At 37.1% G+C, this 26066-nt stretch overlaps 1 protein-coding gene across 3 annotated transcripts in view; it reads right to left on the bottom strand.

Annotated features, from left to right (window-relative positions):
• Positions 1 to 343: 343 nt before the first annotated feature.
• The window catches only part of LOC106868894 (spartin), a 30962-nt gene continuing 5239 nt past the window's right edge, over positions 344 to 26066 (bottom strand). For 2 of the 3 annotated variants that reach the window (XM_089355461.1, XM_089355460.1), the window contains exons 2-7: positions 14630 to 15374; positions 10039 to 10239; positions 8696 to 8887; positions 6321 to 6479; positions 3809 to 3899; positions 1110 to 1811 (exon numbers count right to left, since the gene is read on the bottom strand). In XM_089355461.1, the coding sequence (XP_089211587.1) occupies positions 1568 to 1811; positions 3809 to 3899; positions 6321 to 6479; positions 8696 to 8887; positions 10039 to 10239; positions 14630 to 15365 (1623 nt within the window). In that variant the 5' untranslated portion in view covers positions 15366 to 15374 and the 3' untranslated portion in view covers positions 1110 to 1567. Of the gene's footprint in view, positions 1812 to 3808; positions 3900 to 6320; positions 6480 to 8695; positions 8888 to 10038; positions 10240 to 14629; positions 15375 to 26066 lie in introns of all 3 variants that reach the window. The other variant, XM_014914354.3, reaches the window with a different exon arrangement.

The raw sequence follows: 26066 nt of genomic DNA, 5'->3' as shown, positions 1-26066 counted from the left end.
TGAAACTGGTCTGGTCAATAACCAGCAACTTTATCTGAATGATTAACATAGGGTTTTATCTAAATGCTTGGTAGGGAATAAACTCTGCTAAAAGTACCCAAGGGCTAAGTGGTGATAGTGATAGTGTTAAAATAGGTGGTGTGTTGGTCCTACTATAAATTTGTTTGGTAAAGAAGGTACAGAATGATGATTCCTAGTGCTAACCACTTAAATGTAACACTGTAGTGAAAGTAACAATATACGAGAGGGTGCTGAAAAGTTCCTAGCTTTGGGTAAAAGAAAATACAGGAGGATTAGCTAATTATGATTTTATTCAACATATTCCTCTCTCAGATTCACACACTTATTGCAATGGTTCTTCAGTTTTTCTAAGCCCTGTAAAAGAACTCAGAAGGTTGGGCCAGCAACCAAACCTTTTGTGATACCCTTAAAGCCAGGAACTTTTCAGCACCCCCTTGTATATTAGTTAGGCAGAATGCAACAGGATACAACCAGTCAACAAACTGGCTTATACATCTTTTAAGGTGCAATCCCGTAGTCTAAATTCCAACAAAGAGAATTGCTTCCAAGACTGAGGCTGGCTAATTCTTTATTGTGGAAATTTAAAGAATAAAATAGAGATAGGTACTTTATACATACCCAGATATACATTCATAAATACATACATGCACATACACACCCAAATATACACATAGAAAACACCTTTTTATTTCTAGTTAGTTTCCACCATCACAGCGAGTGCAATGTTGGAGCATAAATATATATATATATATATATATATATATGTATACACACACACACATATATATACACATATATATATATACATACATACACACACGCACACATATATATATACACATATATATATATGCACACATATATACATATATACACACACACATATATACGTACATATATATATATATATATATATATATATATATATATATATATATATATATATATATGCATGTCCAATATATTAACAGGTGTGTGATTATAATGACAACATGATCCTTTAAAAACACCAGAAGAACCTTTGAAACCAGTTGATGTTTTAGCCCTGGGTAAGCCCCGATCAAGCATAATTATGATTCTAGGCATTCTAACCATGATGTCATCCTGATGTGTTTAGGACTACATTATCTAATGTGTCCTTTCCTTTTTATTATATTTTTAAAGACAATAGGGTCCAATTTGTGGGAGATTTGGCTGCTATTTTGAACAAGTCAAACAGCCATATAGAAGCTCCAGTAATTGGTACAATTTAAGAACCAAAAACATACAGAAATCTCAGTAATTGAATATGTGTGTATGTATGTGTACATGTGTTTGCATTAAAGGGTGACTGCTTTGTATATGGAAGCACATTTGTGTGTTAGTGTCAGTCAATAGACGAGGCCTGTAAAATAAATAGAAAGATAGATAAACAGAAAGAAAAAAAGAAAGGAATCAAATAGAGAGAGAGTGTTAGTGTGTCCGGGTGTGCTTAGTTATATACAGTTCTCACTCTCTCTCTCTCTCTCTCAAAACTTATTAAACAATTGAATATTCTAAACAAGCACTACTCAAGTGGTGACTTTTTGGTTGTCTCATGGGATGGTGACTTAGCATCACTATCAGTGTCTGACCCTGGATTGCTCAAGGGTTTGTCACTGTGTTCTATGATGACAGCTTTACCAGCATCCTTCACCACTCTTTTGGCAAGGGCTTTTGCACCAAAGTTAGTTACATTATTAGTTGTCATAGCAACGTTGCCAACTGAATATAACGTGTTCTCTGTTGTTTTTGCCATATCAGTTCCATACCTGGTCAAAGAATAAAAAGAAACACAAAATTAAAACACAATTAGTTTTGATAAAACTCTTAATATTTAACAAAGCAATCAGGTGACACTTTGTTTTATTTTGTAATTTTTTGTGAACAATAGTGTCAATGGTTACGACAAGAGCATTTGAGCAACTCAGTTGGAACAAATATCACAAAGTAATTTCATTCAAATGCATTGTTTTTTGGGGGGAGGTAGAGGGTCCACAACAACAATTTATATACTTCTTAACTAGCACATAATCCCTCCCTTTGTTTTATAGGAACAACTTTCAAACTGAAGGACTCTCCACACAACATATGCCATGCTTCCATATTTCCAATAATCTTATCAAGATATGCAATACTCTTAATATCTACAAAATCATGGAAAAGTGACTTGAGTTTTCGATTTATATTCAGGCCCCTGGACTGGCTCTTGTGCGGGTGGCACATAAAATACACCATTTTGAGCGTGGCCGTTGCCAGTACCGCCTGACTAGCCTTCATGCGGGTGACACGTAAAAGCACCCACTACACTCTCAGAGTGGTTGGCGTTAGGAAAGGCATCCAGCTGTAGAAATTCTGCCAAATCAGATTGGAGCCTGGTGTAGCCATCTGGTTTCACCAGTCCTCAGTCAAATCGTCCAACCCATGCTAGCATGGAAAGCGGACGTTAAAACGATGATGATGATGATGATGAGATATTGTTGCCAAGCTGCTGTCCAGGCCCAAGTATGATATATTAAAATGTACTACTTTCATTATTTTCATTGTGATCTAACAAAGGAGCCTCACCCTAAATGAATGAAAGACTGTATGATGTCTGAGTACAAAAAGTGATATTTTGTAGGATAGCGAGACATGGGCATTGAATGCAGAGAAAGAGGAAAGGCTGGAAAGAAACAGAACAAGCATGCACCTCTGGATGTGCAACGTTAATGTGTATGAATGATGGAGTACAAATAAGCTGAAAGAAAAGCAGAGCATAAAGGGAATCAGTAATAGAATGCAAGGGAAGAGTGTGCTGTTTTGGACATGTGACATGTATGAAGGGAGACTTTTGGGTAAAGAAATGCCAAATAAACCAAGTTTGAAGGAATCTGCAGAAGAGGAAGGTTGAGAAAGACATGGAAGAAGTGGTGAAACTTATTCTTGAGATGCCCAACCTCAAGAAGGACATGACAAGGGACTATAATAAGTGGAAAGAGTGGAGAAGTCCCATTCAACTCACAGAAGTATGGAAAAACAAATGGATGATGATGGTGGTAGTGGTGGTGCATTGGTGCAGTGTGTGTGTGTGTGTTTGGGTTTATGTATACTGGTATAAACCAGTAAGTTGAACTGCATCCCTTCATGTAAGATTTGTAACTTTGCAGCTCAATACATAGAAATTGTTAATATATGTAGCAGATGGGAAATAAATATTGGGGTCGACAGAACTATTGAAGGTAATACCCCAGCATGGCAACAGTCCAATGACTGAAGCTAGCAAAAATAAATACTGATAGGCACAGACATTGCTGTGTAGTTAAGAAGCCTGTTTTGTAACCACATGATATCGGGTTCAATCCAACTGCACAGAACCTTGGGCAAGTGTCTTCTACCATAGTGGGTTGACCAATGCTTTGTGAGTGAACTTGTTAGATGGAAACTGTGCAGAAGCCCATTGTATATGAGTGTATGTGTGTGTATCTGTAAACACATTTCCATTCTCCATTGCTTAACAACCAGTGTTGGTTTGTTTAGGTTCTCATAACTTAGCAGTTCAGTAAAAGAGACTGTCAGAATAAGTAGTGAACTTAAAAAATAAATACTGGAGTCGGAATATTTCACTAAACCCTTGAAAATTGTGCTCCAGACATTATAAGATTACACCGTTATAAAAAAAATATTTACCTTCTTGCCTTAAGGTAACAGGTATTGTGATATTTATACATTGTCAAATAATAAGAATACAAAATTGTGACACATATTGTAAAATCAATATTGAACTTACTTGTGATTTACAATGTGGACAGTCTCATTAGCAAGGCCTCTGGCAAGGAATTTAGCTGCAGCCTCTAAGCCTATGTAGACAGTACTAAAACCTGAAATAATCAAGAGAAGGGAATCAAGAACAGTAATCTGGTTGAGAGAAAGAAAGATGGGGAAAAGAGGAACAAAAGTACAGAGAAAGAAACAGAGAAACTCTTGGAAGTTGTACCATCCACATTTTTCAGATCCAAATAAAGATAGGTTGACTTATACACCAAGATGACATTAGAGGACTGAAAATTCCATGTGAAATGCAGTAGGATTTGGAAAGATAGTGATGACGTTTGAATGTTTACATTTATATATTATGTTGAAGTGTATGCCAGAAAAATGCAATGAAAAGAAAATTCTAGTGAAGAGTGAAATTCCAGAACAAATAAAAGGACTGTCATTGCTTGTGATGACCATAATATGTGATGACCATAATGTGACGAACTGTTGCAAACAAGACAATGTAACAGCAATAATAACACCCAGAACCCAGGTTCAACAACAAAACTCTGGACTCCTGAGTCGTGAAGTGATTTGTTATTACTATATATATATAAGCCTATAAGAGTACTTGGCAGGCATACTATAGCTGAATGGGTTAAGAAGTTCATTTTGTAAACACAAGGTCTCATGTTCAATCCCACTGCTGAACACTTAAGCAAGTGCTATTTTCTACAGCCTCAAGTTGACCTGGGTAGTGAGTAACCATGTAGAACCTTGCCAAATGGATTGTACCTGTAATTAAAATGGCACATGCTGATTGCACCCGAGAATTATATTAAAAGGTACACATCTATAAAATACTCAACCAATTATATGCTAATTCAATAAGCAAAGAAGTTCAGTTAGGCAAACAATTGAAACCTCAAGGTTGGAAACTCTAACCAAGATCAACTTATAGAAGAACTTGAATTCAATACTACAAACCAGTGAAACCTTCAATGATTATAGATTGCTTGCAGTACTGAGTTATAGTATAGAAAATTTAAATTATTAGGATGTATTTTGCTAAAATAATTGATTAATGACTCAATTGAGTAACTGATTAATAACTCAAGTGAGAAAGAAAAGAATAGAACTTGTTTTTAGTTAAGGAAAACTAAGATAAACCTTGATAAAATCTGTACTGATTACCATGTAATCAGTAATCTAACTTATTTATTAATCAAACATACATTTTGCTTCATATTAAATATTAAAAACAAAATTTGCTAAAGACACAGGCGTGGCTGTGTGGTAAGAAGCTTGCTTACCAACCACATAGTTCCAGGTTCAGTCTCACTACTATAGCTTTGAGTGGACCAAAGCCTTGTGAGTGGATTTGGTAGATGGAAACTGAAATAAGCCTGTCATGTGTATGTATGTGTGTATATATATATATATATATATATATATATATTGATGATGATGATGATGATGATGATGATATATATATATATATATATACACTCTCTGAGTGGTTGGCGTTGGGAGGGGCATCCGGCTGTGGAAGCTCTGCCAAGTCGGATTGGAGCCTGGTGTTGCCATCCGGTTTTGCCGGTCCTCGGTCAGATCGTCCAGCCCATGCTGGCATGGAGGGCGGACGTTGGGCGATGATGATGATGATGATGATGATGATATATATATATACACTCTCTGAGTGGTTGGCGTTAGGAAGGGCATCCAGCTGTAGAAACTCTGCCAAATCAGATTGGAGCTTGGTGTTGCCATCCGGTTTCACCAGTCCTCAGTCAAATCGTCCAACCCATGCTAGCATGGAAAGCGGACGTTAAACGATGATGATGATGATGATGATGATGATATATAGGAGTGGCTGTGTGGTAAGTAGCTTGCTTATCAACCACATGGTTCCTGGTTCAGTCCCACTGTGTGGCATCTTGGACAAGTGTCTTCTACTATAGCCTCAGGCTAACCAAAGCCTTGTGAGTGGATTTAGCAGATGGAAACTTAAAGAAGCCCATCATATATATGTAAATATATATGTGTGTGTGTGTGTGTGTATGTTAGTGTGTCTGTGTTTGTCCCCCTAGCATTGCTTGACAACTGATGCTGGTGTGTTTATGTCCCCTTCACTTAGCGGTTCGGCAAAAGAGTGCGATAGAATAAGTACTAGGCTTACAAAGAATAAGTCCCGGGATCAATTTTCTTGACTAAAGGTGGTGCTCCAGCATGACCGCAGTCAAGTAACTGAAACAACTAAAAGAGATATATACATCTGTGTGCATGTGTTTTTATGCCTGTGTTCCTCCCCTCCACCACTTGACGACCAGTGCTGGTATGTTTGCATCCCCATAATTAAGCAGATCAGCAAAAAGGGGCCGAGCTTAAAAAGAAAAAGAAAACCTGGGGTTGATTTGTTCAGCTAAAACCCTTCAAAGTAGTGTCCCAGCATAGCCACAGTCAAATGACTGAAACAAGTAAAAGATAAAACCATAATGTGTTACGTTTATGAAAGAGAAACATGTCAAAATTTGTACACCTACCTTTTATACCACTTGAAGCAATTTCAATAGCAGCATCAAAATTAGAAGCTGCCTCTGAGCTGTTTGTAATAGACTTCGGTAAAATCTTTTTCCCTTGTTCTTTCAAGTGTGGTGCAAGAATACGACCAAAAGCCATTGTAGCATCACCAAGTTTGCTCACTAAATGAAATATTTAACAACATTTTTATTAACTGAAAAATAATCAGTTGAATTAGGTAATAATTGGGGTATAGTTGGGCAGGTGTGAATCTAAGGTTAAGGTATTTGAAAAACTGAGGATGCTGTTAACCCTTTTGCTACCATATTTCTATTGAAATGCATGGGCTTTGTTTCAGCTAAGTTTGTAAATAAAGAAATTTAGTAAAATAACTTTAACATAAGCACAGGATTGGGTGTGTGGTAAGAAGCTTGCTTCCCAACCACATGGTCCTGGGTTCAGTCCCAATGGTGGAACTTTGGGCAAGTGTCTTCTACTATAGCCTTGGACTGACCAAAGACATGTGAGTAGATTTGGTAGACAGAAACTGAAAGAAACTCGTGTGTATGTGTGCATGTGTGTGTGTGTGTGTGTGTGTGTGTGTGCACGCTCGCACATGTGTGTGTGCTTGTCTCCACCATCGCCATCACTTGACAACTGGTGCTAGTATGTTTACATTCTTATAACTTAGCAGTTCAGCAAAAGAGACTGCTAGAATAAGTACCAGGCTTTAAAAAAATAAGTACAGGGGTTGATAGATTCAACTAAAAAATTTTCAAGGTTGTGCCCCAGCATGGCCACTGCCTAATGACTGAAGCAAGTAAAAGATAGAAGATATTAAACTGGAATTTGATATATCATTGAATTCATCTAATAACAGGCTAAATTTTCTATCTCCTGTATCAGAAATTAAATCTCTATATCAAAATATGGAGCTAGAACATTTCTCACAATATTTGCACATTTTGCACAATGCAACATCACTTTGGATATAATATCATTATCAGACATATAATTCTTACATAACTTTATTAAGTGATCACAGCTATTAAATGATGAGTGGCAACAAATAAACTAAATTTGCTTCAAGCATAGATGTCTTATCATTTTTGGTTTTAATAAGATTGGTATGAGGAATCATTTGCTGTGGAGTTGATGCCTTATGTTTCTTTGCTTCAAAGTGGCTTACTGAAAGAGAATATTTTGCCAACATATTACATCTACAATATCTGCAATGTGTTTTAGATTGGTCACTAGGTACTTCACACAACCACTTAGTAAACGCTGGCATCACAAGTCATTCCTTTCAGAATTTTTGCCAGTACAACTTTGTTTTATCTTTGCTCATTATAATGTAGTGGGAAGCAAGAAAATAAATCGAATGATTAATAAAAATATAAGTTCATAACTTGATAAACTTCCTTTTGATAAACTTTTATTTGAAGTTTCAAGAAAGTGAAAGAAAAATTCAATAATAGCCGATAGTACTAAAATTTGACTATAAGATACATTAACGAAAGTGGAAAAGGAGGAAAAAGAAGAAAAAAAGGGAAACTATTGTGGAAATGTCATGATCCAAGAAAAATGCTAAAAATATGCTAAATAAAATTTTAAACCTGCTATTTTCCCTGCTAAATGCTAGATTCAAAAATTTTCTGATAAATGCTGAAAAAAAAATGCTAGATCTAGCATAAAATATGCTAAATTGGCAACCCTTATATTGTGACAAGATTAAGGGATTTTGGGAAATGTTAAAAACTTCTGTCTATGTTTGAAACAAAGATCATTGTTTTTCATAAACCAATAAGGGAGCTTCTATCAAATTGCTTCTGTTCAATGCCCAGATCAACCCTAATAGAACTAACAAAATAAAAAATAATGCCGACTACAACCCATTTTTTAGTATATCTTTATTTTGAAGTCAGCTAAATGTAATTTTGTAGAGATTTAGCTGCTATTTCTAATAGGTCAAACAACTACACAGAGGCTCCTTCATTAACTTGCTGTCTATAATGTTGTTTGACCAGTTGAAGACAACAGCAAAATCTCCCTCATTAAGCAACTTTGTTGGTTAAATTGGAGACCAAACTACTTATATAGCAACAATAAATACAGGATTACTAAGTTTAGAATGATTTCCACTTAAACAAGAGCAACCAGAATACCAGATGTTTTCGTTATTCACAACAGAACAGGCAAAAGTATGTCATATCTAGAGTGGCCTCTCCCAAAAAATATGATCCCACACTTCAGTATAACAGTTCTGTTTAACTTACACAGTAAACATAACAACTTACCTTGTTATGGTAAAATGTGAAGTATGAAATATAAGGTAAACAAGAGTAGAATGAAAAAGTTGAAAGAGGAGGAAAGACCAAAAAAAAAAACAATTACTTACAGGCATAGCCACTAACTCTCACAGCAGAATGTGTTGCATATCTTAAATACTCAGCACTTTTTTGAGCAGTTGGATCAACAGCTTTGCGCTGAGCTGGACTTATGTGAGAAATAATTTGTTCAGACCCTTTCTTAAGAAGTGCTGTACCATGTTCTGCTCCTTTACCAAGACCCCAGGCAATGAGTTCAGCAACTGAAAGAATAATACAGTAAAGAAAACACTGTTGATGATAACTGTTGTGATGAGAGTCACGACACCCACTAGTGAGAAATAGACTGGACCAAGCAATATAAATAATAGCAGTCGGAGTAAAATTTGTATTAGTTCAAGTTGAGTTTGCAGTGAAGTCGGAAGGTGTCGGTTGGTTAGTTTGTTTGAAATACTGATTGTTGGTTTGTGACGAGATTGTTGGATCATTATGTTGTTATTACAGCTGCATCGTTATCTTGTTTACTGTTGCTACACTGGTACAGTGTATCTAAACCATCCGTCACAATATCATGGCAGTACCACGACATTTGTAGATGGAGGACACAATATCTGGCGATTAGGGTTTCAAAGCTCACGTAGCTTATTTAACAGTTTGTTTGTGATACAACTTGTTAAATGATGGAAGACCTATTAGCTTCTATAATACAGTTACAAAAGCAACAAGAACAGCAACAGGAGTTGCAGAAGCAACTAGTACAGCAACAACTACAACAACAACAATTATTGGAGCTATATGTAAAGAAGTCCAAGATGTGCTGTCAGTGTATACTTAATGCATTAATTCATTCTAATGACAACAGTATTGTTCATGATGATATACCTTTCATGCATATCAAAGGAATCCATATCCCAGATACTGTTACAGCTTCAGTGATTCCAACTATTAGTTACCACTTTAATGAGAGCTATATTTTACTTTCAAGCCCTTCAGTAAAAATCTATTGTCATTAATTTCAAAGATTCTTTATAAATTCCTTGATCAATTTCAACACCAAGAGCTATGGTATCAGCATACAGCAGCTTTCACAAATACTTCTACCAGCACAGCCTTATTATGTCTCATGAGAATTAAGATAATGAAACAAGAACTGGGGATAAAATCCTAATGGACCTTCACTAATAACACTGACAATCCCTAAGCCTACATTTAGCCATTTACTATATACAGTTCAGACAGCTCACATGAACCATTTAGTCAAACTTTAATGAGGTTCTACCAGTAATCACAGTGAGAGGTTAAGAGTAAGTTACAAACAAAGTTTCTAATAATTGCGTAACAGATATAACATATATGGTAAGAATACTGCAGTGAAAAGAAGGGAAAAGACAAAAAATAAACAAACATCCCAAACCTTTTTCTATACCCTTGGCGACTTTTGTACTGGTCTTTTCTTCCTCTTCCTGACTAATACTCTTTTCCCCAAGGTCCAAAACTCGAGGTCTTTCAGCACGGGGCTGTCGTTCAAGGTGTGTGAGGTTTGAAAGTAAGTCTTCAAATTCCTTTTTTTCCTCCGGAGACAATGATTTTGGTAATATAAGACCAACTGAACAGCCTAAAAAAAACAGAGAAGGAGGTCAAAAGCAGAGTACAAAGCCAAATATATTCTGTGATAATACTGCGATAATCTTATTCCAAGGCAACACAGAGCAGTGGTGATGTAATGTACCACATGACATGCCATAATCTTGTCTTCTGCATCACCAGCAACCAAAAAAGTCCACTGAAGATCACCAAATCTAAATTCATGGATATTAAGTTGAAACCATGTTACAGAAGTAACATCTGGCATAACACACACACACACACACACACATATGCATATATAAATTAATTTCAAATTTTGGCACAAGGCCAGCAAGTTCAGGGGAGGGAGTAAATCAATTACATTGACCCCAGTACTCAACTGGTACTTATTTTATTGATCCCATAAGGATGAAAATCACAGTCAACCCTGGTAGATTTTGAACTCAGAACATAAAGACAAACAAAATGCCTCTAAGCATTTTGCTTGGTGCAGTAGCAATTCTGCCAGCTTGCAACTTTATATGCACATATATATATATATTATAAACAATATGGTTAGATGCTGTTTATTTTCTTGAAAAACATGAATATGCTCAATACACACTCACAGAAGCATAGCATAGCATATATATATATGAGGGTAAGGATTCCAACCACGTTTCATACAACAGCTCCTTTATAGGATCCAATGGCGAAAGACATCATCAGGAGGAACCATATCTGGTTTCAGCCCCTACTCCTCTACTGTTTTTGACATGGCGGAGCTCCCCTTTCAGAGGTGTCTTCAGCTCTGGTGTTGAGTGCATTTCTTCTGCTTCCTTTTTCTTTTGTTTCTTCAATGCAGCGTCAACGAATGTCAGCGGGCAAATGACCATCATGCCAAATTTTCCTGTAAATACTTGCCAGTAGGCTCCAGCAGCCAGCACCAGCTAACGGTCACGTGACACTGTCTGAGCTTCAAATGACCGATGGAGCAGAAGGACACGTAGTTTTGGCTTGTGCCTTCTCTAAACCTGCCTTCCAACAGTGTTGTTTCAGTTTCAGTTCCAGTATATATATACGTGGGGGGGAGGTGTATTCTCACACAAGAAAAAATATAGGAGAATTTGTTTTGGGGTTTGAAAATACACCTGAATTTGAAAAACATGTAGTTGTTGTAAACAGATTTATTCACATACATACCAAACTAGTTTCAACAATTTTTTGTCTATCAATGGTAAAAATATATTTAAAACAAGAGGATTTTAACAGGATTTAAAATTATTAAATAGGAATCAGACAGACATGTTTAAGCAATCAAATGATCAAATGTTCACAGAATTCAATGAGTTTCACAGGGATAGTTAATATCAAAGTAAATGTTTGGCGAAGGATATAACAAATGTACATTATTGAAAGTTCAGTCATATTGAGTTTTAATGGATACATGGACAAGAGGGAGAAAAAAAAGGGAAGAGAGTAAGTTTTTTACAATTTCTGTTGTTGTGCGTGTAGTTCTTGTTTTCTTCTTTTCCTTTATATACTGGCCCCTTCGCTTACTAGATGTGAATAGATATGTTAGACAGAAACTGAAAGAAATTAGTCATGCGCGTGTGTGTGTGTGTGTGTGTGTGTATGTGTGTGTGTGTGTGCATGTGAGTTCCTATTTCCCTCATCCATAAGTATATTCACACACTGATTTTAAACAATGGCTTTGCTAACAGTAGTTTCATTTGCTTGCATCCACCACAAAAGCATATCTTCTTGACATGTCTTGGCATGTTGTGCAATCTTTGTGAAACTAAAAGTTTAATCACCTCTTGTCATTTGTTTCCAGTTCTCTATATAAATATGCAAAGGTCGTTTGTTGTTTGACAGACTGGGACATTATTACCCCACTTGGAAACAAGTGGGAGTTGGTGACAGGAAGAGTATCTGGCCACAGAAACTTCTGCACCTCCTGACATACTCTTGTCTGATCCAGGCATGGAAAGGTAGAGGTAAAATGATGATGATATATAAAGGTATGCACACACACACACACACACACACACCTATACATAAAATATTCATTCTCTCACATACATACACACAATATATGCAATCATACACATATACACTCTCTCACACATAAAAACACATACAATACACACATCCACACCATATTCACTCCATCATGCATACACACACACACACATAGTATACACACAGGCACTTTTACACAATACATTGACACATATTCAATCTTACACATACATAAAATGCAGCCACACACACACACATCTTATTTTCCCATGTAACAACCAAAACATTGGAGGTAGATCTGAAAACAGATTATAAGGTCAATGGCCAATGTTTACTCTGCTAATAATAACTTAATCAAGAAATATAAATATGGAAAAACAGCTCATCTCATCACTTAACATAACAGAAAAATATTAGGACACCATTATCATCATCGGTGTTTAACGTCCGCTTTCCATGCTAGCATGGGTTGGACGATTTGACTGAGGACCGGTGGACCAGGTGGCTACACCAGGCTCCAATCTGATTTGGCAGAGTTTCTACAGCTGGATGCCCTTCCTAACGCCAACCACTCTGAGAGTGTAGTGGGTGCTTTTACCGTGCCACTGGCATGGAGGCCAGTCAGGTGGTACTGGCAACGGCCATGCTCAAAATGGTGTATTTTACATGCCACCTGCACAGGAGCCAGTCCAGCGGCACTGGCAACGATCTCGCTCGAATGTCTTTTCATGTGCCACTGGCACAAGTGCCAGGAAGGCAACATTGGTGACGATCACGCGCAAATGGTTTCCCATAAAAAACAATTTCAGGCCATGGGGAATTACTATCTTAGCCTAACTTTGAAATGAGTGAGTGCTCACAACAGGAAGGGCATCCAGCTTTAGAAAATATGCTTCAATGAATTCTGTCTGACCCATGCAAGCATGGAAAATCATCATCATCATTTAATGTCTGTTTTCCATGCTGGCATGGGTTGGATGATTTCACTGGAGCTGGTAAGGCCAGGGGCTGCACCTGGCTCCATTTTCTCTTCTGGCATGGATTCTATGGCTGATCCATGCGAATGTAGATATACAGAGGTTATGTTGATGATGGTGGTATTGGTGGCAGTAACAATACAAGGGTATGGCAAGCAATGATGGTGATGATGGTAGAGGTAATGATAAAGAGAATGAAGAATGTGGAGTTGTATGTGATAGAGATGGTAACAAATGATAATGATGAGGATGTGAGGACATGGTGAGTGGTGGTCATGTCAGTGAAAATAAAGGATGAAGAAAAGTTCATAGTGCTAGAGAAGTTGATAAAGATAATGGAGAAGGATGATAATAATGTGGAATCTGTATTGCCCACCACAACAGAACTGAGATCCTAAAACCAAAGTGCCACATAAAAAGCATTGGTGTCGGTGCTGGTGCCATGTAAAAAGCACTGGTGCCATGTAAAAAGCACTGGTGCTGGTGCCACATAAAAAGCACTAGTGATGGTGTCACTTAAAAAGCACCCAGTACACACTGTGGAGTGGCTGGCATTAGGAAGGACATCCAGCCATAGATGCCAAGCCAAAACAGACCATGGAACCTAGTGTAGCCCCTGGCCTTGCCAGTTCCTGTTATGCTGTCCAACCCATGCCAGCATAGAAAACAGACATTAAATGATGATGATGATGATGATGATGTAGGTAGGCTGATGCTCTTTGTAATGTTTTCGGTCTTGGTTAGTAGAATAGTCAGAGTGTTGTAGAGAGAGCAGAGACTATTATTATTAACAGAACTACTACAACAACAGAAATGATACTTTGACAGGAAATTAGAAACTGAAAGGTTTAAAAATGGATAATAGTGATGTGATTAATGTTAATATTGAGGACACTAACATGGCTGTGTGTGGCTAAAGGCTTGCTTTACAGCATCATTTTGACTTTTTCCTACTGCATGATACTGTGGACAGGTGTCTTCTACTATGACTTTGCGCTGATCAATGCTTTGTAAGTGGAATTGACAGGTGGAAACTGCAGGAAGTCCTTCGTGCGTGCGTGTGCATTGTAGTGTCTTCATTTGCAATTTGCTGTGAAAACATGTTTGGTCACTAAGCTGTTTATTGTTTAAAGGATTAGGGAGAAATAGACATTTAAGAGCATCCAGCTGTAGAAAAACTGCCGCAACAAGTTTCATCTGATCCATGGAAAAGTGGATATTAAAATGATGATGAATGAATACTATTTGTGACAACCACCATTATCATTATTTAATGTCCATGTTCCATGCTAGCATACGTTGGACAATAGTAACAGTAATACTAATGACGTCAGAAATGAACAAGATATCAAAGAATGGTGGTAGGAATAAGTTTGCTGAGCAAAAAGAGAGTAAAAAGAAAAATGAATTAAAATAAAAATAACTACTGATACTCACCCTCTCTTGGTGCAAGCATGTCAGGGAATATATACGCTCCATATGAAGCATGTAAGACTGGGGAAATTCCAGGTAAGAGTGGATAGAGCCATTCTCCAACCTGTAAGAAAGCGGGAGGTGTGGTATTGGCAGTTTCACTGGTGTCTTCTTCATCTATGCGATATATGTTGAGGGCAGTGGGATAGGAAGGAGCTGTGACATAACCTTCCGGAGTTATATAGAGCAGCTGTACACCTTCTGGTATGAAAAATATCCGCGTGGCATTCTGTGAGACACGGCGGTTGGCACAGTGAGTGTTTCTAGAAGCAGTTGCTCCATCTTGAGCACCAACAAAAGATCCGGACATGACCTCTTCATAGGAAGGTGGACTCATTACATTTGAATTACTGTCGGTTGCGGTATTATTCACAACGTTCAGCATATCAAGGCGTGATTCGACTTGCATCTTTGTCTTGGTCAATTTGTGAAGCATGTCTCGGTAAGATGTTTGTTCATCTGTTGACAGGTATTGATCGTCAAGATCAACATCGAGACTGAACTTGATGTGCTCAAGGCACATTGTGTACATATTAATAGCATCATTAGCTTTTCCAATCTCATCAAATACAATTCCTTCATTGGCAAGTTGCAGTGATGTTTTAAAGAGCTTCTGAAACCTCTTATATAGTATTTTAGCTGGCGGGGTAGGTCTCGGTGGGGGTACTCGGGAAGACTGGCTAGATTCTCCACTTGCCATAATGAGTTTCTACAAAAGAAAAATGAATAAATAAAGTTATATATTTTTAATAATCAAATACACCATACAGTCAAATATTTGATTCAACAATCAGACAAAAAAACCATCTTCATCTTGAATCTCTAACACAAAATGTGTGTGTGTGTGTGTGTGTGTGTGTGCGTGTATGTGTTATTATCATTTTTACCATCCACTTCTCTATGTTTTCATGGATCAGACAGAATTTGTTGAGGCAGATTTTCTAAACACACACACACACACATTCAAGATCCAGTGTGTATGTATTCAATTATTCATTTAACATCACATCCATGTTAGCATGAATTAGACACAGATGTATTTGACTCTACAGCTTTATGCTGTTCCTACCACCAACCCTTACCTCTGTCTTCAAGTGAGGGATTTATTATTTTACAAATCTTTTAATGCACAGCATGATCAGTCATACTGTCAACAAGGAATGCAAATATAATTTACAACTTCCAGCAACCAAAGCTACAGGTTGTCAACATTCAAACATGTTCATACAAACATATGCACAGATACACACACGTGTGTGTGTGTGTGTGTGTGTGTGTGTGTACATTATACAGCAGGCTTCCTACTGTTCCCATCTCCCAGATTCATTCACAAGATGCTGCACAATGGGACTGAACTTGAAACCATGTGATTGTGAAGCAAATTTATTAGCCATACAGCCATCTCTCTCTCTCTCTCTCGGGTGCACATGCAGAGACAAATCTAAATGTCCTCTAGGACAGGAGTGCGATATATCTTCCACATTGTTTATGAAGCACAGGTTTCAGCAAACTATGACAATGGTCATACAAATATCAAATGTATTATCAGAGCATCAGAAAGAAAATTTAAATCTAGATATAACAACCATCTTTTGAACTTTAGGTACCATGATAAGAGGTATTCAACCCTTTCAGCTTTAGTCTGGAAACTTGAAAGAACCAATCTCAATATCAAATGGAGAATCCTTGCTAAATCCAGACTCTGTATTAGCAGGTCTAGAAAATGTTAAAAAAAAAAACTGTATCTATTAAAATGCTGAAAAACTGTATCAATGTTGAAAAACTATATTTGTCAAAACACTTGAGAGCCTTCAACAAATACATAAATTTGAGGAATGTGATTTTTTTCTTTATGACCACATTTCAAAAAATATATCTTATCAGAATTTAAAAGTACGTACTTAGTAAACCGTTAACATCTGGTTTATATCTGCTTGACATCAAATTATTGTAATGTGGTTTATCTCCCTTGTGTTTTTTTTTCTTTTTGTCCTCTCTTGTTTAAACATTATCTACTCAAAAATCAACTGACAAACGGTTTTGCTTTCAGTTTGATAAATGGTGGAATAAATTATAATTTCAACCAGAAAACCCTAGGTAACTATTTGCAAGATTTGTGGCTGTTAATTTAAGATAGTTTGTTTGTTTGTTCGTTTGTATGTATGTATGTGTGTATGTATGCATGAGTGTGTGTATGTATGTATGTATTTTTGTGTCTTTGACATCTGATCTCTGCCTCTTGAAGTCTGTTATTTTCCATCTGGTCCATTCCCTTCACAATGAGATGCTGCCACTCTAGGTGGTCTTTGGTGATTGTCTGCCAGGTATTTGGGTCACTAGAGCAGCAGAAGAGAGTGGCCTTGAGGTGGAAATGGAAATGACCATCTTCTTTCAGTTTCAGCCAACCAAATCCACTTGCAAGGCTTTGGTTGGCCTAGGACTACGGTAGAAGATGCTTTCTGAGATGCCATGCAGTGAGATTGAACCCGGAACCAAGTGGTTAGAAAGAAACTTCTTATCACACAGCCACACCTACACCTATCATGCATATTACAATTGTGATGCACCTCGTATTCTATTATTATCCCTCTCTCATCCTTTATTTGAGTGACATGATTTTATTACACAGTCTGAATAACTGTGTGGTTTCACATAATTACAGAGAAATACAATGCATTTTTACAATGAAATACTTGACATAAACTGATATCACACCACAATAACTGTGTGTGTGTGTGTGTGTGTGTGTGTGTGTGTGTGTGTGTGTGTGTGTGTGAAAGAGAGAGAGAGAGAGAGACTTTTCAATAAAACCAGGCATTATGAATAAGTCTGATGCTGCCATTGTAGAAGTCAATGTCTGCAATACTTTAAAGCTAAACAAAAGAATCCAAGGAAACCAGAGACAGTCCATATTGGCAAATAATAAATACAAGAATTTCAAAAATAGAAGTGAATAATGCTATCATAAGGAAGAAGGCTAAATCTAAAGTTTCAGCTGGAAACATTCATCAGAAAGGACTGATATGTTTACTTGCAGTGGAAGTAGTGTAGTGAGAAAAAACTGAATAGTAAGAATAAAGGAGGCAGTGGGAGAGACAGTAGATATTAAATGTTGGTGATGATGAAAGACCCATCCACTACACCAGAATTGAGATCCTAAAACCAAAGTGTCACATGTGGCATTAGTGTGAGTGCTGGTGACACATGAAATACACTGGTACTAGTGCCACTTAAAAGGCACTGGTGATGGTGCCATGTAAAAATTACCCTGTACACTCAGTGGAGTTGGCATTAGGAAGAGTATCCAGCTGTAGAAATCTAGCCAAAACCAATTATGGAAACTGGTACAGCCCTGACTTTCCCAATAGAATAAGTACCAGGCTTATAAAAATAAGTACTGGAGTCGATTAGTTCTACTAAAAATACTCAAGGTGGTGCCCCAGCATGGCCAGTCTATAAGAATGGAAGGCATTATTCGAAATCACTACGATTGTTTCCACACTTTTTTACTCATAGTACATTGATGACGTATTGTGTAATCATTATCATATGTCCAACTTGTAAAATGCACCTCCTCCGGTGATTGTCTAAATAAGCCATTTGTTAGACCCTACCATCATTTTACTCAGTGTGAGAATGCATACTCAAAGTGAGGTGTCATTTTCAGCAGTTTACAGAAAATCTAAACCCACAGATATAGTGACAGACAAAATACAATTTCCACGGTCAGATTATAAGGAAGAAAGTGCAAAACAGAATGCAGAATAAAATAATAAGACATGTTTCAGCCTTATTGAACCTCATCAGCAAAACAGTCTTGTCAAATTTGATCAGTGAACAATGATTTTTACACACATATATTGTATATATATATATATATATATATATATATATATATATATAGAGAGAGAGAGAGAGAGAGAGAGAGAGAGAGATGAGGACAGCTGTTTAAAGAAGTGCTACTCTCTAATTGTGGAGGGAACCTGTGGAAGAGGTAAACCCAAGAAGACTTGGGATGAAGTGGTGAGAAAGGATCTTTAGATGCTGAAGAAATGACAAGGGTCTGGGAGTTGTGGAGATTTGCTGTACTTGAAAAGACACACCAACCTAAGTAAAATCACAGCCATCCACACATACAGGCATGTCTTTTGCCGGTGCCTGTGTTATGTGACATGCATTTGTGCCTGTGCCACGTAAGTTGCATTCATGCCAATGCTACAAAAATGCACTCCTACCAGTAGCATGCAAAAAGCACCCAGCACACCCAGTGAAGTGGTTGGCATTAGGAAGGGCATTTAGGCATAGAAACCATGCCAAAACAGACAATTGTAGTCCAGTCAGCTGGCCAGTTCCTATCAAACCTTCCAGCCCATGCCAGCATGGAAGACAGGCATTAAATAGTGATGACGATGATGATGTGTGTGTATACTCTTTTACTTGTTTCAGTGTGTGTGTGTGTGTGTGTGTGTGTGTGTGTGTTTTTTTCCTTATGCATTCAAAAACTTAATAGCCAATTTTGGCATATGGAGTATCAGAAAATTCTGTAATCTTTCAGCTACCAAATAAACTTTATTTTCATTTGCATATTTGCATTACAAAAATTTAACATTATAATCTTTCTATAAGTCAACTATCATAAGCAGCGTTTAATGCTACCACTACCACACCACAACATCACATCTATATTTATATATTAGCTGATATCTGTGTATTTGTATGTCTGTTCATAATGCCAATGAGAGAGTGAGAGGGGAGAGAAAGAAACAGTGAAGCAAAGTGAGGAAGTGGTTCTTTACTTCTCCTCCTCCATCTCCTCATCTGTCACAACGTTTTTCGATAGAGGAAAAAATGTAAATAGTTTGTGTGAGTGAGTGAGAGAGAGAGAGAGTGTGCATGTGTGTGTGTGTGAAAGAAACAGATATAGACTAAAAGAGAGAAACTATTACAGAGGGTGAGAGAGAATACGTGTGAGTGAGAAAAACACAGAGAGAAGAGAGAAAGAAACAAAGATGACTGCAGTCGAATGACTAAAACAAAAGATGAAAGATTATAGTTTTCAAGTTTGGGCACAAATCCAGCAATTTTGAGTGGAGGGAGAAAGTGGAATAGAATATTTGGGATGGTCATGGCTGATTTAAATGCTAAAGGACTAAAACATGTAACAGTGGTCATTGCTGGAATGCCTATGAGCATAGGTCTACTCAACCATAGTTGTTTTTGAGCTAAAGAACAGCAACAAACATACATACACACATGGAAACAGGGTGAATAGCAGAGAGAGTCCAACATACCAGTGTTTAACTAGTTCTTTATTTTATCTACCGCAAAAAAGACAAAAGGCAAAGTTGACTACAGCAAGATTTGAACTCAGAATGTGAGTCTGACATGTCAACAATTCTTTCTTATTCTTTAGTGTAATTGTGTGCACCTAAGATATACAATGCATTTTTTATACACAACAGTGTTAGGTGCTTCATGAACCACACTGGTTTTTGGTGAGGCTGCCATATGAAATAACAAGGGTGCCATTGTGGTCGTTCAACCTGCTAGAAATAGCAACCAAATGTCCCTCAACCACACCCTACAGAATTAAATAAGAGGAGACATTAGATAATGTGAGGTTTTTTGAAAATTTCTCTTCGTAACTTAGAGGTGAAAGGGCAATGCCTGTGACATTTTTCAGGGCCTCAAAGACTGGTAGAAGGAAGTCATCCTAAACTAGACCTGATCCACATGTTTACAAAAGAGTGGATGTTGCTTAACTCCAAGAGTCAAAAAGGAACAGTAACCCTTTAGCATTCAGATTACTCTGTCAAATATAATGCTTATTTATTTACATCATTTTGAATTAATTTTGCATTATATCATAGATTTGAGATTTCAATATTTTGACTGTTTATTTTTAGAATGACATTGTAGGATAGGTAAGAGAGACAGGATCCGTCCAGTTTGAACATAAAATAGATAGAATATTTGGGATGGACATGGCTGATTTAAATGCTAAAGGGCTTAAAACAGCTAACAGTGGTCATTGCTGGAATGCCTATGAGCATAGGTCTACTCAACCATAGTTTTCTTCGAGCTAAAGAACAACAACAAACATACATACACACATGGAAACAGGCTGAATAGCAGAGAGAGCCCAACATACCCGGAATGTAACACTGCACCACATATTTTACTGCTTATGTCAGAACAGTACAGTATAGTTTTCAACTGAATGACAATATCATGTATATGACATGATGAGTTTCTTCAAGTCATTTATCTGGTTACTAAATCAAGTCTGCTCAATTGTGGCTGACCTAACCGATTACAAAACAATAGCAGCAGTACAACAACAGTAACTGCCAAGTAGGAGGAGAAATTTATACAGTCTATTGTTTGTATGGTGTGTTAAGAGGACAATTGATGCTAATGTAGTGTATTGTGTATTAGTAATTGTATTAATTAATAATGTATTTCAACTGACAGCTACGGGTTCCCTGTCGACAATATTTTGTTCAGTGTTTGGAAAGTTATATCTTTACTATACATTAAAGTGGTTGTATAGTTATATCATTACTATTCGGTAGGATATTGTAAGTTGCTGTTGGTGTTACTTTCTGAGAAGATTTTGTTTCATGTAGCTCTAAAGTATAATGACACACATACATTAAATATGTTTTATATATATGTAACAAAACAGGAAATTGGAAAATTTTATGGTATTATTTATTCAATAAATAATACCAAAAAATTTTCCAACTTGCTGCTGGATTTTACCATACTTAAATAATATAGGAGTGGCTGTGTGGTAAGTAGCTTGCTTACCAACCACATGGTTCCGGGTTCAGTCCCACTGTGTGGCACCTTGGGCAAGTGTCTTCTACTATAGCCTCGGGCCGACCAAAGCCTTGTGAGTGGATTTGGTAGATGGAAACTGAAAGAAGCCCGTCATATATATGTATATGTATATATATATTATATGTATGTGTGTGTGTGTGTGTGTGTGTTTGTCCCCCAACATTGACAACCGATGCTGGTGTGTTTACGTTCCCGTAACTTTGCGATTTGGCAAAAGAGACTGACAGAATAAGTACTAGGCTTACAAAGAATAAGTCCTGGGGTCGATTTGATTCGACTAAAGACGGTGCTCCAGCATGACCGCAGTCAAATGAATGAAACAAGTAAAAGAATAAAAGAATATATATATATATATATATATATATATATGCACATAGGCACAAGCATGGCTGAGTGGTAAGAATCTTGCTTCCCAACCACATGACTCCGGGTTAAGTCCTACTGTGTAGCACCTTGGGCAAGTGTTTTCTACTCTAGCCTCAAGCCAACCAAAGCCTTGTGGATTTCATAAACGGAAACTGAAATAAGACCATCATATCTATATGTATATATCTATGTGCATCTTTATATCTGTGTTTGCCCCCTGTCACCACTTGATAACTGGTGTTAGTGTGTTTATGTCCCTGTAACTTAGCAGTTGGCAAAAGGGATTCAGAGAGTAAGTACTAGGCTTAATAAAAAAAAAGTCCTGTGGTCAATTTGTTCAACTAAAAACACTTCAAGGCAGTGCTCCAGTATGACCACAGTCAAATGACTAAAACAAGTAAGAGTAAAGGAGAATACATATATATATTTATAAACATACACGCATATATATTTATAAATGTATACATGTGTGTGGATATTATCATTTAATTGCCATGCTGGCAGGGGTTGGACAATTTGACAAGAGCTGGCAAGCCAGAGAACTGCACCAAGCCCCACTGTCTGCTTTGGCATGGTTTCTACAGCTAGATGTTTTTACTAATGCCAACCACTTTACAGAATGTACTGGATGCTTTTTATGTGGTACCAGCACCTGCAAGGTCACCAAGTAACTTGCAAGATAAAATACTCTTAACTGAAACAGGGGAGTGATATTGAGAGAGTTGGCTTTGTGCCAGTTGGTGAGAGGTTACACTGTGATAAAGGGACAGAAACAGGTGTCTTTCTGTAGAGGAGATATATTGTTACTTGAGTCAGAAAAAAAGGGAGAGAGAGAGAAAGAAAGATGGTGGTGACATGCCAGGACATAACCTCAAGGTACAAGGTGGTAAATGTGAATGGAGTGGTATAAGATTGAACATGGCTAGTGGGCAAGAAGTACATGAATGTGCAAAGGTGGGAAGAGGAGGAAAAAGGGAATGCTATGAAAGGTGAAACATAGGTATATAAGGGATCAATAGTATAGCAAGGATACAGTTGGTAGGGGAAAGACAGGAGAGAGATTATGCGTATGTATGTATGTATATGTATGTATATATACATGGTGAAGGCACATGGCTCAATGGTTAGAGCATCAGGCTCACAACCATGAGGTAGTGAGTTTGATTCCCGGACCGGGTTGTGTGTTGTGTTCTTGAGCAAGACACTTCATTTCACATTGCTCGAGTTCAATTAGCTGCACAAATGAGTTGATATCATTAGTGCCAAGCTGTGTCAGCTTTTGCCTTTCCATTGGTGGCATGAAGAGGGGAGGCTGGTATGCATGAGTGACTGTTGGTCTTCCATAAACAACCTTGACTGGACTTGTGCCTCAGAGAGTAACTTTCTACGTGCAATCACATGGTCATTCATGACTAAAGTGAGAGTTTTACCCTTTATATATGTATACACACATAATTCAAATAAGACAAAGAAAAAGTTTAGCACATCTTTAATAGCCAGTTACAATTGTCAATACCACTTTGTTTTTAAGACCATTGTACATAAAAACTCCATGTGAAAAGTGACATAATATTTGCTGTTTTACCCATTAGAGTGCCATTTCATCACACTTGCTTCAAAAGGTGCACACTTACATTGTATGTTGCTTATATAGGGAAGAAATAAATAAAACATAAGAATAAAAATGGTGAAATAGCAGACTGGACCTAGACAATAGAAATAGCAAATTAGATAAAGAAAGAATGAGAAGTAGAAAAAAGCAGCCTGGTTGGTTGGTTGGTGTGTGTGTGTGTGTGTCTCCTTGTTTTGACATCATATGATAGTTATAAATGAGCACCACTATTATAGAAGCAGTGTCATTTATTTCCGGTATTCTGCGAGAACATGTCTTGGCATGGGGAAATATTACTTTACTTAGAAACAGGTGAGGGTTAGCAACAGGAAGGGCATCCAGCTGTAGAAAATCTGCCTCAAATAATGTCTAAGACCCGGACACTAGATGATAATGATATTTTCATTTTTTCATGGATGTAATATTTGTGGCATATATGGACATCTGCATGCAAAACAGTTGATGTAAAGCTTATAGTACTTGATCATATATTATTTCCTAATACAAGTTACTGAATGAATGTAAACATAGACTTGGATCAAGTTTACAGACACAATGGATGTAGTACGGATTGAAATTATGACCTTCTAATCAGCATATCAGAGATATAAGTCAATAGAGACTCAGTAACTTCTTAGACGTCTGTGAAAAGGAAGGGATTGACCCTTTAGCATTTCAACTGGACATATCCAGCCCAAATATTCTTCCTGATCAATGTTCAAAATGTCAAAACCTTGCCTCTAACACAAACCCTACAATGTCATTCTAAACATAAACAGCCATACCATCAAAATCTCAAAACTACAAATAAATGCCTGATTAATTCAAAAAAATGTTTATAAATAAATATTAAATTTGACAGGGTTAAAGGAAATTGGTTAAGACTAGACAAACAAAAAAACCCCAGAAGGCTTTACATGTTGTCATTTAACCACTGGTCAGCTGTTATAGAGTTGACCAATGGTCAAAGATATTCTGAGGTTATCCTGTGTATCTACACTATTCAATATGTCCTTTTTCTTCTTTTTCTAATGATAGGGTGAAAATTCAAGATTTTCACTGATTTCTTTTTTGCTGGCAGCTAAAGAGATCACATAGAGGCCTTCCTCATTGCCAAATGATTTCAAGTATAGCTTGAAAAGGTGCCAAAGTATTATTCTTTTTTGAAATAATTACACAGTTATGTTGAAAAATGACAATACAGACAAAATGAGTTTCCAGCAAGTTGTGTCCGCAACACCAGTCAGCTGACCCACATTTTGCTACAGCCTTTTTTTATTTCAATTATTATTATTAATAAGGCAGCAAAAGGTAGAATCATTAGCCTGCTGGATAAAATACTTCACGACATTTCGTCCATCTTTAAGTTCTGAATTCAAATTCTGCTGACGTTGACTTTGCCTTTCATCATTTTGGGCATGATAAAATAAGTATAAGCTGAGCACTGATGTCAATGTAATCAACTAGCCCCCTCCCCAAAATTTCAGGCCTTGTGCCTATAGTAGAAAGGAAGTCAGGCCTTGGGCCTATAATAGAAAGCATTATTATTAAAGGTTGCAAACTGGCAGAATTGTTAGCATGCTGGACAAAATGTTTAGCAGTGTTTCATTCATCATAACATTCCCAGTTCAAATCCCACTGAGGTTGAGTTTACCTTTCATCCTTCCACGGTCAATGAAATAAGTATTAGTTGTGTAATGTGGCTGATATAATCAACTAGTCCCCTCCCCACAAATTTCAGAAATAATTATTATTATTACTAACAGCATATCATTCATCTTTACGTTCTGAGTTCAAATTCCACCAAGGTCAACTTTGCCTTTCATCCTTTCAAGGTCAATTAAATAAGTAGCAGTCGATTACTAGGGTCGATGTAAACAACTTACCCCCTCCCCTGAACTTACTGGCCTTGTACCAAAATCTGAAATCATTATTATTATTATTATCATTACGCTATCAAATAAAAGTAGAATGGTCAACTGACATAGTATAGGGAAGCAAGAATGAAATATTAAGTGAATTACAGCAAGTTTTGAATGCAGGATCAGTATTACATGATAATCAAACAAGATACTGAACTTTATACTTTGCTGGAAATGTAGATAATATATATTTAGTTTTACTTTCTACTGTGTCAACTTTAAAAGGTAACCAATAAGAATTTTTTTTTTATGAGACAACAAAGTCTAACTATTTTTGTAAAGGAGAGGCATAATCCATCAAACTAGCTACTGTATATTACTGATATACATTTCCATGACTCTTCAAGCTACAAGCCAATGAGGGAGCATCTCCACCAGTCATGGACAACCTGTGATCTGTGGAGCCAAATCTCTCAAATGACACCCTACCACCTGTGAAAAACAAGGGACACAATGAATAGTGTTGTCCTAGATACACATGAATAGTGAAGTCCTAGATACTCCAAAAAATTGGGGACTATGGATGGAATGCCTTTTATCATGGGTCTGTTTACTCAAGGTTGATCTGGGTCTAAGCAACAACTTTACAAACTAACAAAAGAGCCTCTATGTGGTTATTTAACCTGCAAAATATAGCAGCTAAATTTCCCCCAAA

This window comes from Octopus bimaculoides, chromosome 7 (genome assembly GCF_046866305.1).
Source record: "Octopus bimaculoides isolate indiv1 chromosome 7, ASM4686630v1, whole genome shotgun sequence".
In the NCBI taxonomy this organism is placed as follows: domain Eukaryota; kingdom Metazoa; phylum Mollusca; class Cephalopoda; order Octopoda; family Octopodidae; genus Octopus; species Octopus bimaculoides.
Note: the sequence above shows the minus strand (reverse complement) of the source record. Positions and strands in the feature narration are given on the sequence as shown.